This window comes from Gossypium raimondii, chromosome 3, assembly GCF_025698545.1.
Source record: "Gossypium raimondii isolate GPD5lz chromosome 3, ASM2569854v1, whole genome shotgun sequence".
Lineage (NCBI taxonomy): Eukaryota > Viridiplantae > Streptophyta > Magnoliopsida > Malvales > Malvaceae > Gossypium > Gossypium raimondii.
Genome location: NC_068567.1, coordinates 4,955,720 through 4,970,467, shown reverse-complemented (window position 1 = coordinate 4,970,467; position 14,748 = coordinate 4,955,720). Strand labels below are relative to the sequence as shown.

General features: G+C 32.7%; 3 protein-coding genes across 3 annotated transcripts; 1 reads left to right on the top strand and 2 right to left on the bottom strand.

Moving 5' to 3' along the window:
* Nucleotides 1–31: 31 nt before the first annotated feature.
* On the bottom strand, nt 32–4,057 carry LOC105796733 (pre-mRNA-splicing factor SLU7). Its single transcript, XM_012626531.2, has 9 exons — nt 3,868–4,057; nt 3,484–3,760; nt 2,285–2,719; nt 2,013–2,148; nt 1,611–1,910; nt 886–1,102; nt 512–615; nt 355–423; nt 32–267 (listed from the first exon to the last, which is right to left on the bottom strand). The coding sequence occupies exons 1-9, from the start codon at nt 3,881–3,883 to the stop codon at nt 190–192; spliced, it is 1,632 nt and encodes a 543-aa protein (XP_012481985.1). The 5' UTR covers nt 3,884–4,057; the 3' UTR covers nt 32–189.
* A 3,376-nt stretch (nt 4,058–7,433) lies between these two features.
* Nucleotides 7,434–10,184, top strand: LOC105796729 (malate dehydrogenase). The gene is made up of 7 exons (XM_012626526.2): nt 7,434–7,602; nt 8,238–8,396; nt 8,524–8,699; nt 8,921–9,198; nt 9,299–9,434; nt 9,523–9,634; nt 9,854–10,184. Exons 1-7 carry the CDS (start codon nt 7,560–7,562, stop codon nt 9,946–9,948), a joined length of 999 nt encoding a protein of 332 aa, XP_012481980.1. The 5' UTR covers nt 7,434–7,559; the 3' UTR covers nt 9,949–10,184.
* Nucleotides 10,185–10,808: 624 nt separating this feature from the next.
* Nucleotides 10,809–13,127, bottom strand: LOC105796731 (chromatin modification-related protein EAF6). Its single transcript, XM_012626529.2, has 6 exons — nt 12,934–13,127; nt 12,689–12,789; nt 12,238–12,307; nt 11,511–11,538; nt 11,353–11,413; nt 10,809–11,263 (listed from the first exon to the last, which is right to left on the bottom strand). The coding sequence occupies exons 1-6, from the start codon at nt 13,036–13,038 to the stop codon at nt 11,149–11,151; spliced, it is 480 nt and encodes a 159-aa protein (XP_012481983.1). The 5' UTR covers nt 13,039–13,127; the 3' UTR covers nt 10,809–11,148.
* Between the last annotated feature and the right edge of the window lie 1,621 nt (nt 13,128–14,748).

Genomic DNA, 14,748 nt, shown 5'->3' with positions numbered 1-14,748 from the left:
TTAAATGGTTGCACTGTCAGAGAACATGATATATTAGGGGAAACCTATGTCATTGATGTAGAATGAAAATACATGGTGTATCGCACAAACAAAACAAAAGAACATATGATTTTCATCACAACTCAATGACGATATCATAATAGCTAAAAGTATCCATTTTATTTGTTCTTACTTTTATCAACATGCTTTTCAATTTAAGAAATCCTTCATTGGATCATCGTGGTGTACCCTTTTCATCCGATATGCCTCCATTTCCTCAGCAGTTACCTACAACCAACACGATGATTTAGTAACATGACAAGATATCTCCGCAAAGAATATCTGGAGAATTTAGCTTTGATAGGAGACCATTACCTCATCATTCCATCTGACATTATACTTCCGTTTTCTTTCATCTTTCTCCTCTCTCCTCCGCTCCTCCTCCTGTCAGATTGAACATGCATAAAAATAAGCAATATATCGTTTTGGTATACAACCAGATTGTTAAGTAAATGTTATGCATCCCATTTACCTTCTTAAGAGCCTCGGTGAGAAGTTTTTCATCGAGAACCAAGTCCTCAGGAACATCGGATCCCCAAGTAACGTGTTTCCTCTCCTGTGCAGGAGCTGGGGCATCTGCATTCAAGTTGGCAGTCCAATAGAGAAGATAGGTACAAGGATTAAAAATGACGGAAGTGCAAAAAATCTAGGAACTAAAAGAAGCAGATACTTTGCAATTCAGGGATATAAAATAGAAGCTAGCTCACCATCTAGGCTTCTATTAGATGATTTATGTAAAAACCAAAATTATTTGCAACATAATATGAACTTAAAGACCATCACTTAGAAGAATGAGTCCGACTTAAAGAACTAATTTAATGTATGTAATCAATATGAAGAACCCACCTTCGGAGGACGCTTTACGAGCAATGTTTGACTTCATCAAGTCTGTGGCTGCTTCTGCAGCTTCAATACCGGCTGCACCAGTACAGTAACTATTGCGAATGGTCTGCTTGCAACACTTGTATCCCCATTGGTGATCCTTCCACCAGGAGCCCCAGACACTGGTGTGATTATTAATGAAAACATCTTCTTCATACTTACTTTTTGGAAGAGAAGTTTCCTACAAAAATGGTTGCAAGGAGAAAGGAATTATAGGACTTAGCACTCAATTTTCAAAGAAAAGCCACTGTAAAATTATAATATAAATTGGGACTAAACTACTAATTTCATATAACTTGATAACCTATAAAGAAGCACTTAAGAAGATTATTTCAAACAAGTCAGAAACAAAATTAAATGGCTTTAATCATGAAAATAAAGGGAAAAATAAAGACCAGGATGACATGCATTGCCAATATTTTCCAGATGCATCTCACTTTTAAAAGTCATTAACCACTCGATACAGTTTTCATCTACTGGCATGCATTCTAGCATTAGTAAGAGCATGAAGATATCATGATACTTTTAGCAAGAAGAACAAAAGAACGATATTGTTGTTTAATTTAGATAGTCTTTAAGGCAACCAACATCAGCATGTGAAAATATAGTTTTGTACGAGAAATTCTTACAAATTAACAGACAGGGAGAACCACAAACTAACTAGAATAAGCAGAAAGTTCCATACATACCATTCCCTTAATAATCCTTCCAGCACGATCATATTCGACCTGCCTCTCACTTTGCCCCAAGAGAAGCTCCATGGGTATCTCTTCTTCAGTCGCTGCATTGCCATACTTTTCCATTATGGTATCTTTCGTCTTTGATTTCAACTTCTCTTTAATGACCTTGTAATTCTTGTAGAGGAGTTCAGCTTGGGATGGAGCAGCCTGCATGTGAATATCTTGACCTTTATCAAATGCTTCCCATGCATGAATATTGAGCTGCTTGAACTCCAATGCTTGCCCACTCATCCTATATTGATTATCACCCTGCAAGGTAACAAATAAACAAGTCAAAATTCATTGTTTAATTAACTTTGTGGCATATAGATATGAAAGAAATTAAAGGGGAAAATTCTGCACGATACTCACTTCATAGAACTTCTCATTAGGATCAGCATCAGGAAGTGGATCTTCACGCATTGATCGAGTTTTGGGATCGTAATATGCGGAATTGACATCAAGATTCAAAAGATATTTTGCTGTGTCTTCCCGAATACGCAAGTTCCTAGAAGAAAAAGGCAAATATGAAATAAGAATACTTGTTTTGTATTGCACGGAAGAAATGTTCTTTAGAAACCAAAATAAGTAAGAATAATACATAAAAAATAAGATACAGCTGAGGAATGGTATAATAAATGTACCTCACAGTTCCCGTGCTCCCTCCGCCAGTGGTACGAACACGCTTCTCAACCTTAGCAAAGTCCATCTGTTTGCTCTCATCAACCTTCGCTTCATCAACCTTCAGAGCATCATCATCATCTTCTTCGTCACTAATCTCTCCTTCCTCCCCCTCTCCCTCTACCTCTCCCTCGTTTTTACTATTTTTCTCCTCCAACTTTTTCAGCTGCTGTTCTTTCAGATACTTCCTTCTAGCCTCATCCCTTGCCTCATACCTTTCAATGACACGAGCATATGTAGATGCATCATAACCATTCCATCTATCACGCTTGCCATCATAATCCAGTTCGAAAGTCTCTATCTTTTCATCAGGTGCAATGTGCATGTTCGTCCATTTTGCGCCCTTTTTACGAGGCCTCTCCATGCATGACTTTGCATCATGTGTCATGGCTCCACAGCTATAAGAAACAATTAAAGGAAATAAAAAATTATGAATCATGGCAAAATAAGAGTTTAAAGCACAAAGTCACAAACTAGTATCACCATCTAAACTAAAACTATTTAATCCCATATTACAAGTATAGAACACATAAGCTACAGAATTAATCTCTGACTTTCAACTCGATCAATAAATAAGTATCTTCCATGAGCCATGCCTTGTGTTCGAAAGAAAGCATGAACTTCATTAGTTAACATAACCCAGCTATTGTCTGATGTGGCAGAAAAAAGTTCTATCATTGGGATCTATCCCTATATGGTTACCTACAAAAATACCTAAACGACTTCTATCTCAATATGTCAATAAATTTGATAATTAATAAATAGGCTCGTCACTCATTAGAGAGAAATTCCATTACTAGTACAACTGAACATCTATTGCATCACTTCCAAATGAATAGTTAGAAATGGAACATATAAAAAAAAAAATACGACCTTATTCTTGTTTGCTAAACAGAAAAATTCAAAGAAACAGTACGAGGAAGAACATCAGCATCAAGTCATATTGCACGAAATTTTAACCTACAATTTTAGCTTCACATTAGCCAAGAATCCATCTTTAATAACCAGAATTCTAACTCCCTTTTCTACCCCAAATGATTAAAATCGATCAAAAGTGCGATCTAAAATTTAAAATACACATAAAACACGAAACAAGGCATTCATAGACACGCGAACAAGTATGGTGCACCATAACAGAAAAAAGAACAAGAGATTCGCTTACTTCTCGCAGGCTCCTTTTCGATATTTTTCAGCTTGAAATATCTTCGCGCCTCTATCGTACCAAGATTTGGTATAATTGGGATCAGATTTCCACTTCCGTTGATGTTTCAAACTAGGTCTTTCAGCGTTAAGATACCAAGGTGCTGATGACATATACTGAGGAATATGAGGGTTAATTTCTTTTCCATCCTCGTCAACCTCAGCCGGAGCAAGCCCCGCTTTTCGAGCTTCCTCTAATTCCAGCTGTTTTCGGTGATCCTCCCTTGATTTAAACGCCACTGAAATTCCAAAACAATTATCAGATAAAATTTAAAATTTTCACTCTCTTTCGGCATAGAAAGAAAACGGAAGAAAGAAATTGGGGGAAAAAGAATAGAGAACGTACCTGATGCAGTAGCCATGTTGAATCAATAAGATATTAGCAGAAACTAGGGTTTTGAAGATGAAATTTCACAAATTCGATAAAAGAAGTTCTGTAAAATCGGAATCGAAGAACCCTAATGGAAGTCGATTGCCTTGCGGAATTTGCTAGTTTTTCCTTTTTTTTTTACTGATAATTAATGATTACGTTACCGGATAATTATATATACAGACGCATCTGCCCCAATATATAAACCGACAAATGAAAATCCTAAATTAACTATGACTCTATGAGTGGAGAACGGTTTATTGGGTTGGGTCGGACCGGAATGAGTTTGGGCAGGTTCGTACTTGTTGTTTTGAAATATTGAAACAATTGATGGATTAAGCTTGGCCCATATTGTCAAAGGCAATATTGGCCCTGTCTAGCCTACTCAATTTGAAAAATCCTTTAAAAGAAGGTAAACCAAATTTAAGTTCGCTGAACTATTAGTAAGTTTACGTTCTAATAACTTAATTATAAAAATGTTACAAAATAGTTTTTAACTTATTCGAAAGTTTTCATCTAGGTTGTTAAGCTTTCTATTTGTGTCAGCAGTGCGAATGGAGAAGGCCATATGATGTTGATTTTAATAGCCTAGTGACTTAAAATAACTTTTGAATTGTTCAATAACCATTTTGTAATTTTTTAAAATTAAATGACCAAAACAAAAATTTATCAGATGTTTAATAACCTTAGATGTAATTTACCCCCTCCACACGCAAAACTCCATGTATAATCAGTCCTTGCCTTCTTTTTTTTTTTAAGTTAAAAGTAAAATTATAAGTAAAATAATGCATTCCCATAATTCCAATTAAAATTAATCATTGCAATATACGACAAAATTAATAATTAAAATAATTCTAAACATAACTTGTACATGATAAAATTTAAATCAAAATAAATTTTAAAAATTCTACATGCAGTGAGACTCGAACCTAAAACTAACATCTCAAAGCTTTAGGGTATCGACTATTTAGGATAATATTAAAATTATAATATATATGATATATGATTTTATAAAAATATTTTATCAAAAAATTATTATTATGATTAATTTGGGCATATTTGTCCATTAAATCACAACTAAACATGTTTTAAGATAGGATTATATTTAGGCAAAAATATGTTATTTGAAAAATAAATTTGAGCAAAAAATTATTTAAAATATGTGTCAAACTTGAGCTTCTATATTTAATATCAAGTTTGACCCATTTTATATTTTTATAATATATTTTATAGTTTATTACACCTCGCATAAATTAAATATATAATAATTTAATACTATATAACCATTAAAAATATGTTAAATTATATTTAAAATTTTAAAAATAATATAAACATTTTTATTTGATTATTAAAAAATCGATTTTAGACAACATTTTAAAAATAAAATCTAGTATAGGACCGTTGACAAATAGTAGTTATTTAATAAAATCTTTAAAAAAAGTAATTTTAAATAATATCTGGTGGAGTATTTGACATCTGTGGCTATAATTTAATATCAATGGGCCTGCTGCTACACTCAGTTTATAGCCATTACTTTTTCTTTTCTTTAGTCTAGCAGATAAAAATATTTATTTTTAAATTTAAATTTTGAGTCAAATTCAGTTGCAGTCCCTATACTATTTTCAACTTAAGATTTTTACCCTTATTTTTAATTTGACAAAATTTAACTCTCGCATTATCATTAACTCCAAGGTCATACTTTACAATTGACACAGTTAAATTGACATAATTTTAAACATTAAAATAAATGTTTTAAATTAATTTCTCATTTTAAAAATTTAACTCAACCACATAATTTAGATTTTTTTTAGATTTCAACTGTAACTAAAACATATAATTAATAATAGTTTGAAATTAAATTATATCAAATTATAAAATCTTATAATAAATTAAGAAATTATAATGAAGTATATAGAAATAATTATAAAAGTTAAAATATATGTTTTAAATTAGTATAAAAATAAGAAATTATAATAAAAAATATAAAAAGTTATGATATTAATGTATGAGTATTTCAGTAAATATATCGAGATTAGTAAATTTCATCTAATCCCGATCCCCAAGTTTTTAATAGAGAGTGAAAAATCAACCCACCCCATCTTGAAATTTTATGATAAAAAATAGTATTGAGGTTGATTGGGACTCATCGAGGTAGGGATGGCAATGGAATGAGGGTAGGGATAAATGTTGCTAAATTCATCATCATTTCACAATAGACACACTTTGTTCCATCGTCTGTTCTATTTCATCATGGATATATAATCTTGAAAACTACTATCATCTTCATGAATGTTGGATGCACTCATACCTTTCCCACCCCGTTGTGCTACAATTTAGTTTTGCTACTTATCTTTAATATTTTTGAAGTCATGCAAATATTTAAACATAATTATTCATAAAAATATTTAACCATCTTTCTATAACTTGAAATCTTATCACATGCGTATGTGTGGGTAAACTATAGATTTAAAACATAAATATGTTTAAAAATAACATACAATAAACAATGAAACGATAGTTTGGAAGTAATTAATCATAATAACACATGAAATATGTACTATATTAAAATAAAAATAAATTAAATTGTGAGTAAAACGAAGTTTAAACACATAAATACATCAAATTAACTATACTAAACGCATTACAATTATTTATCATGACATTTTCATCAATTGTGAGGTATTGTTAAGTTTACTTATGTCGAAACTCAATTAATAATATTATTAGTATATAAAATTGACTGAGATAATAAATTGTGCATATTAAATAAAAATGTATAAAACATATTAAAATTTAGCTTTGGTTGAATGATAAATTTAAGATTTTACTAATTTAATTGGCGTGAGTTCAAATCTCACCATGTATATATTTATTTTATTGGGTTTTATTAAAATAAAAAAGTAAAGTACTCTCAAAATAATATAATTTATTTTAATTACGAAAAGATATTTTATAATTCTTTTAATCGAGTTGATGTTTGATTGACTCATGACACAAACTCAGTCAAGGATTTTATTAATATTATAAATCCATCATAATATTTTTACCCGTTTAATAGTTTTATATATACAATGACAAAATAATAATTTTATGTAGTGAAGTAGGGTGAGATGAGACAGGGCAAACAATTACCATAGTTGCTCCGTACCCACTATTAAAACAAAATTTACACTACCTTGCTCCATATCCACTTTTCGAAAATTCATTCTATTTCATTTGAAATCTATTAAAAAGTTCAAGTTTTGCCATCCCTACTGTCGGATTTAAATTTTTTCTATCCTAAGCGTAGGCACAGGCACAGGGACTAAAAAAAAATTTACCAAAAAAAATAACTGACGTTCCGGCACGCATGATACTGTCCACTACTCTCACGCATCTATGCGGTGTGGGCTCAATAAACGTTGCTCGCATGCATCTCAACGTCATATATATTCTCTCTCATCTCCAAACGACGACGTTCCACTGATTTTTTTTGCAAAACTCAAAAGGCCCACTTGTTTTTATCATAAATTTTTCCTCGGTAATATCATTTCCTTTGGCCTATAAATACCTCCGATTCTTCGCGTTTTCTTCTCCCTCTTTGTCTCTCTGCTCGAAGTCTTCTTCATTCTCACTCTCTCTCCACTGAATTCTTGCTAAACGGTATCGTTTTAGTCAGTCTTTCATCAATGGCGAAAGAACCAGTTCGCGTCCTCGTTACTGGAGCTGCAGGTACTGTTATGTTCCATTGATCAGATCCTGTACTTAAAACATTTCTCAGCTTAAATCTTATCTGTAGATCTAGTTTTCTTTTTGGATGAATCAGATCTCTCTTTTCAGATCTAGTTAATAGGGATCTGGATTTCAACTGTTCGTATTTTGGATGTTTTGATTGGACTGATTATTGTTTGGATTAGAACACAAATTGCTCTAGAAGTCGGATTTTACTGAAAAGTAATTTTGATCTGCCATGGATCTGTGCTTAGTAGCTCAAAGTAGTGATCGTAGAAGTTTATATGATAAATGATGGAAGAAGTGATTTAAGATTTTGAAATTTTTTGAACTTTATGCTAATGTGAAAAATAAGTATGTTGACTTGCTCAGGTCACAAATAAAATGGAGGAATCTGCTATGTTTGGAATCGACATTAAAAAATTTAGTGCTTAGGAGTTGAATTAAATTTGATTCCTTATTTATTTTGGAGTACCTGCGATCGACTTTCTCAAAAGTTCCTTCAAGTACTTGAAGATATCCGTATACTGTATCAAATATTTGCACCTGAGTCGGACTAACTTAGCTCAGACTTGGTGTTCTCTTTTTTTATCCCTTCGAAAGGACTTGTTAAAGAGTTATTGTTGTATTTGCAGGACAAATCGGGTATGCTCTTGTACCCATGATTGCTAGGGGAGTCATGTTGGGTGCTGACCAGCCCGTGATCCTTCACATGCTTGATATCCCACCTGCTGCGGAGGCTTTGAATGGTGTCAAAATGGAGTTGGTGGATGCTGCATTTCCTCTTCTAAAGGGTATATATATGGTCATTATCACGTTGTTTAAGTTTTGAATGGTGTTCTCGAGCTGTATTTTAGGTTCTACTGAATTAGTATGAATATGTTGTATGGTTTGGGATTTAACCTCTTGTTGTTTTGTCAGGTGTTGTTGCTACAACTGATGCTGTTGAGGCATGCACTGGAGTCAATGTTGCTGTCATGGTTGGTGGTTTCCCAAGGAAGGAAGGAATGGAGAGGAAAGATGTTATGTCAAAGAATGTGTCTATTTACAAGTCTCAGGCTTCTGCCTTGGAACAGCATGCAGCTCCTAACTGCAAGGTGAGAAAAAAATGTCTCAACTCCACGTATATAGATCAGAGCATATATTGTTGAAATTTTGAAGTTCTATTTCTTGGAATTCTTTGAAGTGTCATGTATTTTGTGTTTTGTTACTGATTTTGCGGAATGGACAAACGTATGGTCTTATAACTTGTTAAAATTGTAGCAAATTGCTCAATTCAAAGATTTCGCTTGTTGTTTGACTTTCCTGTTTGTTTCAGGTTTTGGTTGTTGCTAACCCTGCCAACACCAATGCATTGATCCTGAAGGAATTTGCACCTTCAATCCCTGCAAAGAACATTACCTGTTTGACAAGGCTGGATCATAACAGGGCACTAGGTCAAATCTCAGAGAAACTAAATGTCCAAGTTTCTGATGTTAAGAATGTGATTATTTGGGGTAATCATTCATCAACTCAATATCCTGATGTCAATCACGCAACTGTTATGACTCCATCTGGAGAAAAGCCGGTTCGCGAGCTTGTTAAGGATGATGCATGGTAAATAAAATAATACAAACAGGATTTGTTGTCTGATGAAATAATTTTATTTGAAATGAGATTTTTGAAACATCATTTTGAAATTATTGATTCATTAAAGGTTGAATGGAGAATTCATAACCACTGTTCAACAACGTGGTGCTGCAATCATCAAAGCTAGGAAACTCTCAAGTGCACTATCTGCTGCTAGTGCTGCTTGTGATCACATTCGTGATTGGGTCCTTGGAACTCCCGAGGTTGGCAATGTTGTTAATCTGTTAATTTTTATATGATATTTCATACGGTCATGATCTCATTTTTTACTTTATTTGGTTGCACTGGTAGGGCACATGGGTTTCCATGGGGGTTTACTCTGATGGTTCATACAATGCCCCAGCTGGGGTCATCTATTCCTTCCCTGTAACTTGTAAGAATGGAGAATGGACAATTGTCCAAGGTAAGAATACAGGAAAATATGATCCCATTACATGTTAGTTGTATGTAGTCTTGTTCAGTGTGTGTTAAACTAATACGAAGAACAAGATATTGATGCTTTCTCCTCCCCTCCCACACCTTGGGATTCCCTAAGAGGATGAAACCATCACTTATTGCTGAAGTGAAGTCTTATTGTATATATGCTCATTGGTAAGTTTCCTTATTTCTTCTTTTGTCTTAGGGCTGGCAATTGATGAATTCTCGAGGAAGAAGTTGGACTTGACTGGAGTGGAGCTGACCGAGGAGAAGGAATTGGCATACTCGTGCCTCTCATGAATGCATTCATCATTTCCATAATCTGTTTGGAAGAGGAGTGGTTTGCCTTAATAGGATTAGCTGCAGTTTTGAATAAAAAACCGTTCTAGATGAACTGTTAGTGATTGGTAAGCGACGTCCTCTGATCGAGATCTTCATTATACTTGTCACTTGTTCATGGATATTTTGGATATTTTACCGTAATCCCGGATTTTATGCTCCAATTTTAAATGGGATATCGATACTGTTGGTGACCATTGTTTTTTTTGTCTATCTAGTGTATTGTTTACTGTGAATCTCAATTAGGGTATAATTGAGTTGAGTCGAGCTCGAACCTGACTTGCAGTTTGGAACTTGATACTTGACTCGAGCTTTGATTGAATATCTATCTTTACAACTCAAACTCAGATATAAGCAAGCTAATTGAGTTGAAGTTTGATTAAGCTTGTTCATAAATTTTCATATTTGAGTTTGGTTAAGTAATTAAGTTTAGAGTTCATAATATATACTAAAGGTAATAAAATAATTTTACAAAAAAATATTTATAAAATATATTAAAAGTGAAAAGTTGAATAAGGCTTGTTAAGCTCGAATTTGACTTAATGACAGCTCATTATTGAATTGAGTTGTAACTTTTTTGAATCAAATTCGAGCAGCTTGGGAACTAATAATGTCTCATTTATACCCATAAATCTGGAGTTTTCTGCGGTCACGTTACCTTGATCATATGATTCACTTGGGGTAGTAATGGTTCCCAAATTCCTACTACGATATCCAGATACATAGCTAATACGTTACGGACGAGTGAGGGCAAAATTAAAAATTTTCCCCTCTCGTTAAACTAATGATTATTTAAAACACAATTAAAACACGACAATATCTGAAATCTGAAAACAATGAACAGCTACGACATGAATTACTATGTCTAAAAATATACAACTGGAGTTGAGCTTAGAGTATACATAATTCTATGCGAATATTCAACAACATAATACAATGAAATCAATCAAGATACAGGAAAGTGGAAATTATACAATAGTTATACATAATACATGATACCTAGATTTGCTACATTTGACAAAGTAATACAAGCTACCCTAGCGACTGCTTTCAACATCAAGGCTACCTAAGACTAATACTAAGAATTCCCTTCAATTGTAATAAAAAAGAACACCTACAAACCTACATTTAAAATTACATTTTAAGTGGTTGTTTTATAAGTTATCTCAAGCTCATATCAGGGTCATCTTCATCATCGAAATCTTGTTCGCTTGATGGCCTCGTTCTCTTTCCATCTCTTGCTGATGAGGCGGTCCTTCCCTTCTTTGGTTTCCCTCTGAAAGTAAAAATAAATAAATGAACCAACTCAGTCTTTAACTTGTTAAAATAGAAACCCAAATAGTAAAGATGGATGAGCACACTCACTGGCCATTGGCAGCTAAGCCTCCACCCTTAGACCGAGCTGAGCCGAAGTCGGATCTTCCATCTGCAACAGAGAGGATTCCGTATCACACATCGTAAAAAAATGGCATTTTAAGTGTGGGGGGGGGGGTAACATTAGTATCTTAATGAACAAGGTTTACCATCTTGTCGAACTCCGAGTTCGTCAGCCTGAACATAAAGAAGCAAAGTGAACAAAGCAGTCTTTGTTAAACCTGAATAAATATCTCAACTACATGTCCATTTTTGCACAATTGATTTCTGCTCAAACAAATCGAAGGAGCAGCACAATTGCACAATCATGGTAAGGCTGGGATAATATAAACATTATCAATATAAACAGCAACAATTTCATTCACCAACTGTAAATAACAGTTTGTCTCAACACAATAAGCAAACGGATATTCTTTTGAGAAAGATACACTATAAGAAAATCTAAAGATGAGAATCAACCGTACTGACTTTACACTTAGTCACTCAATTAAATGCTTTTATGTTCTAATATGATCATAGATAGTAGAAATAGAGCATATCAGTCCTAGAAGGGTATATTACTGAAAAAGCTCCTTTATGCTTCGAGTTTAATCAAGTTTTGAGCGAAACCCTAATACCAAACTTCCACTAACCATCTCAGCATGTGTTGTTGCTATTACATTACGCCGCAAGTTCTCCTAGTGTCTGTCCGCACAATAAAATGTAACATCCAAATATGCATACGCCAAAAGCAACTCGACGTGCCAAATTAGCATTCCTAACTCTAACTACCTAACACTAAATTCGCAAGTGTTGCCTCTGCTGCGTGAGAACGAACTAGAAAGCGGTAAAAGGAACAATTAATGTATAAATACCGAAGCTTATTCCATCACATACCACTGGTGACGTGACTGATGACAAAGAAAACAATCTATCTTCAGGCTGAAATTTCCTAGACCTCTTCAAGCTACATACAAAAACAAGTTCACATGAATTTTCCATCACAAAAAAAAAAAGAAAAAAAGAAAATCAAACATGAAATACTTAACAACCAGCAGAGTATTCAGTAGGAGTCTCAATTAACATATAATTATGATAAAAACAGGTACAAAATCTTCATTAATCAAGCAAAGTATTGTTATTGTAACCTAAGCTATTATGAAAATACAAGCTTATGTAACAATTTTCACCCTAATCTTTCAATAGAACTAGAAAATTTTCCAGCGAAGAAGTTCAAATTCATACAATTGACAATAATCTGCAAACTGGCAATTAAATGATTAAAAATAAATTCAGATTAAAATTACCAGCAGTTGATAAAATATGGGTTAATAAAAAATATAATTACTTTGCTGTGTTCTTGGATGAAGAAAGAAACCCTTCGAATCCTTTCAAAACATGCCCGAAATGGCTCGAATCTTGCAAATAATTAGTTTCTAACTCAAAAACCTGCAAAAAATATGAATTAAATTAAGAAATTTAATCTTAATAGCAAAATTCAACGAATTTGTAGCTTCTTTACCAATATATATATACAGAAAAGAGGGAAAGGAAAGAGCAAAATTTTCCATGGGGAAGCAGGAAAACTGTTACCTGCTTTTCGATATTGCGAAGCTCGTCTTGAAGCTTTTCTCTTTTGTTCATGAGAGAAGAAAGGATGGCGGCTGGATTCCCCGAACTTTTGTGCCCTAACGACATTTTCGTTAGGAAAAAGAAAATAAAAAAGCTTGAGCAGAGAAAATTGAAAACGAAGATTTTGACAGTATCTTTAATCGTTTTCCATAAAGATTTTTTTTTTCAAACCGTTTATTTTTTTAAATAATAAAAAGTATAAATGTTATAATTTTTCTTTCAAAGTCGACTCACATAAAATAAAAATTTCTGATTTAAAATCTTATAGAGGGAATTAAATCTTGATCTTTTAATTTAGATTTATGGTCTGAATCAATATTTAATTTAAAAATTATATATAAATATTTTCTCCATTTTACTATTTTTTAATTGATTTAGGAGCCCTAAACAAGACTCGGTTAAAATTTTTTTTGTATAAAAAAAAAGTCTAGAGGTGTAATCGAGTCGAGTTGAGTCCAAATACTATTAGATTTGAGCTTAATACTCGGTTCGAGCTTAATCAAACATATTCTTGAAGCTCGAGTTCAATTCGAGATATAATCAAACTACTTAAACTCAATCTCAATTAAGTTTATTTACCTGTTTTTGTACTGAAGCTCGAGCTTGACTCGATAATTAAGCTTAGGGTTAATAATATATACATAGGGTAATAATATAATTTAATAATATAAAAATATAAAAAGCTTTATGAGACTTGCTAGCCATTTAAGTTGAATATTAAGCTTGAATTTGGCTTGAGTTACTCAATAATTATTAAATCATACTTGAAATAATTTGCAAGTACTAATATCTCATTTATACCATTAAGAAAAACTGATCTAACCTAAATCTAAAATAAAAATTAAACTTGAAATTAATCTTTCCTATATAGGTTGAGTCGAGCTAAACAATGACTCGACATTTTAAAAGTTTTTGTGTCCATTTTGTTTTTACAAATTATAAATTGAGAGAAGCTACGGAAACAACAAAATTCTAAAAGTTTTTGTGTTGGGCAATATGGTTTTGCATGGGACATAAAGATCTGTGGTAGTATTGAGATTGAATTATGAGGTATCTACAATAGATTGATGCTAGCAAGGAAAATGAAAGTGAGGCGGGTGCTCCTGGATACGGACAGTTTAACAACTTTGGATCTTATCCGTACGAAAGGTGAGATAGATTATGATAATGTTGTGCTATGGAGCATAAAAAGACTAGTTGCTTGTGATTGAAAAATTGAACTCAAGTACGTGTTTTGTGAATGGAATCGATTAACGGATTGAATGACTATCATGACTCTTAACCTGGAACCGAGTATTTGTATTTTCCTACAACCACTAAATGCAATTCTTCGAACTCTACATGAAGGTTTAGATAATTTTATAGTGCCTAAAATGATTGTTATTTACCTTTACCAAAAAAAATATGAGTTATATGATTGATCTGCAACATCTATAATTTTTATTAGGAATTTTAAAAAATATATATGAAATGGAAATATATACTGTAAAAAAGTATAAAACTGATCCAAATTCATTTTGTTAAATGTATCTAAGCTGTTTAAAGAAAAATTATTTTGTTCCATATCCCCAATTTGAGGTCCCCCATTTTTATGGTCCCTTCTACCAGAGAAGTTGTTTTCCCAAAGCAAGGCATAAAAACAATTTGTAAAAGAAAAGGTAAATTACACTTAAGGTCATTAAACTATTAATAAGTTTACGTTTTGGTCACTCAACTTCAAAAAATTACAAAATGGTCATTGAACTATTCTAAAGTTTTTATTTATGACATTGGGCT